At 40.1% G+C, this 1998-nt stretch overlaps 1 protein-coding gene across 1 annotated transcript; it reads right to left on the reverse strand.

The window, feature by feature from the left end:
* Positions 1 to 479: 479 nt before the first annotated feature.
* Positions 480 to 1687, reverse strand: LOC125468544. Its single transcript, XM_048564492.1, has 3 exons — positions 1036 to 1687; positions 854 to 923; positions 480 to 771 (listed from the first exon to the last, which is right to left on the reverse strand). Exons 1-3 carry the CDS (start codon positions 1131 to 1133, stop codon positions 613 to 615), a joined length of 327 nt encoding a protein of 108 aa, XP_048420449.1. The 5' UTR covers positions 1134 to 1687; the 3' UTR covers positions 480 to 612.
* Between the last annotated feature and the right edge of the window lie 311 nt (positions 1688 to 1998).

Below are 1998 nucleotides of genomic sequence, written 5' to 3' on the forward strand. Positions count from 1 at the left end.
GAATATTGCAGAAATTACAAAGATCTTGCAGACTCACAGATCCAGTCCCAAAAGTGTACATCTGACCATTGGTTTCTGGGATGCAGTTCTTTGATATGTGGAAGCAGAATATACAAAAATCACAGATCCACATACCGCAGAACTGATCTCCATCATGTTTACCAGATCTACATTTTTGCAACCCAATCTGTGCCCCGAGTTGCAGGGATAGGACGTTATACCTTTCTGTTTTGTTGCGCAGCCATTCTTCTGTGTGGGCCATTAGATATGGTTTCTGGCTTCAACGTTGAGCTGCCTTTGTGGATCTAGCATATTCCTGCAACAAATCATTCAGGTTGATGAGTTATTGAGGATCCATTATTTTTTGCATATCTACAACTTCTACATTCGAAGACGCCATGTATGCCGTTATTTGAGTTTGGGGGTTGGTTCTTTATCTGTGCTCAGCACAGTTCAAGTCCAAATGGTCCACATATATGTTCAGGGCTGATCCAGGTTTTCATTCACTTTTATTACTGGGAGAAGGCGTGTTCTAGGTCCAAAAATCTCATCCCCGTACAGATCTAAACTTTTGGGGTGATTTCACAGATAATACATGCATGCCATTCTCATTTACAGAAGTTTAAACATCCAGCATGGATTCCAGCGGAGATACGGCGCCATAACTTTCAGATCCGAAGTCGTGGTAACTTGGAAACTTCTTTTGCCATTTTTGTTGACTAAATCTGCAGCTTGAGCATTCTCTCTCGGATCTATCACAGCTCCGATGTCCTACATAGAGATACAGACATGTGAGTACCTGTACTATGTTTTTACAGATCAGAACCCAGACACGTCAACGTTGATATTTTACCTTTTCTTTACACGGTTCTCTAGCCTCCGAGGGTTCTCCTTTGTTTTTTTTTTCCTTGTCATACACGGATCTGGGAGTTTTCGACACAAGATGGCAGTCTATTTAGTTTTCTCGAAGATCCGCTAGTGATTATTCATGTCATGCATAAACAAAGATCGAAAGGGGGAAGTTAGACATTTTACCTTTTATTTTGGATCCACGCCTTCAGTGATTTCTCTTCCCATTTACAACGGCTCTGCGTGGTCCCAGCATTTCTTTTGCATGCCGTCATCCACGACATCGGAGTCCAATCCTGTGCATCAATGGGAACATAGATGGGTTTTTATTGGCCCTGGATCTGTGAAGCTTGGGTGTTGGTGCATTTCTTTTGTTGTGGAACAGAGAGTCCTCGCGGAGAAAGCAGTTGCATGTGTTAGTTCTTCAATTTTTCCATAAAAATACACTCAATGGAACGCAATGGCAGCAAGGAATGATCTTTACCTTTGGGACTTCGAGCTTCGCCACCGAGCTACAGCAATGGTGATGCACTCTATGACTGGGACCGAGAGCAAAAAGGCATGGTTTGAAGTTAGTTTGGGAGACCCTAATGCACATGGAGGAGCAGCAAAGGGTGAAGGATTTGTGTTGATGTGAGAAAGGAAGGTACAATATTGCAGTAGAAATGGAAGATGAGGTGCGGTTGGGATTCTGCAATTTGAGGATAAATTTTTAATTGTGACGGAAACATGAATAGTACATCACATATTTTATGAATCATTTCTGTTAATTTCGTGATTACAAAAACGAAAGACAATTGTGTAGTAGAACAATGGCACAAGAAGCCCAAAGAACCTAGGCTGATTGGATACTATTGTACTACTTTTGTATTTATGTAATCATGGTTTGGTTACCATATTGTACTACTTTGTATTTATTTAATCATCTGTTATACTACTTTTGTATTTATCTAATCATGGTTCGGTTACTATATTGTCATATCTTCATCATCTGATTCTTTTTTGTTTGTTTCCTCCTTTGACATGCAGTCCTTGAAACTTCACGTTTTAAAGCTTAATGAAAACATAGCTGAATTCAAGCTTTACCAATGTTGTACTACTTTTGTATTTATCTTCCTCTGGAGCAAAACATGATCAAACAGACGAATT

This window comes from the organism of the source record quoted next, unplaced genomic scaffold, assembly GCF_019419815.1.
Source record: "Pyrus x bretschneideri cultivar Hongxiangsu unplaced genomic scaffold, Pyrus_bretschneideri_v1 Contig39, whole genome shotgun sequence".
In the NCBI taxonomy this organism is placed as follows: Eukaryota; Viridiplantae; Streptophyta; class Magnoliopsida; order Rosales; family Rosaceae; genus Pyrus; species Pyrus x bretschneideri.

Coding starts and splice junctions, on each gene's coding strand:
- LOC125468544 (XM_048564492.1), bottom strand. CDS start 1,133: ATGTCGTGGATGACGGCATGCAAAAGAAATGCTGGGACCACGCAGAGC. Junction 924..1,035: donor GCGTGGATCCAAAATAAAAG/GTAAAATGTCTA, acceptor GAAAACTCCCAG/ATCCGTGTATGACAAGGAAA. Junction 772..853: donor GAGAACCGTGTAAAGAAAAG/GTAAAATATCAA, acceptor ATCTCTATGTAG/GACATCGGAGCTGTGATAGA.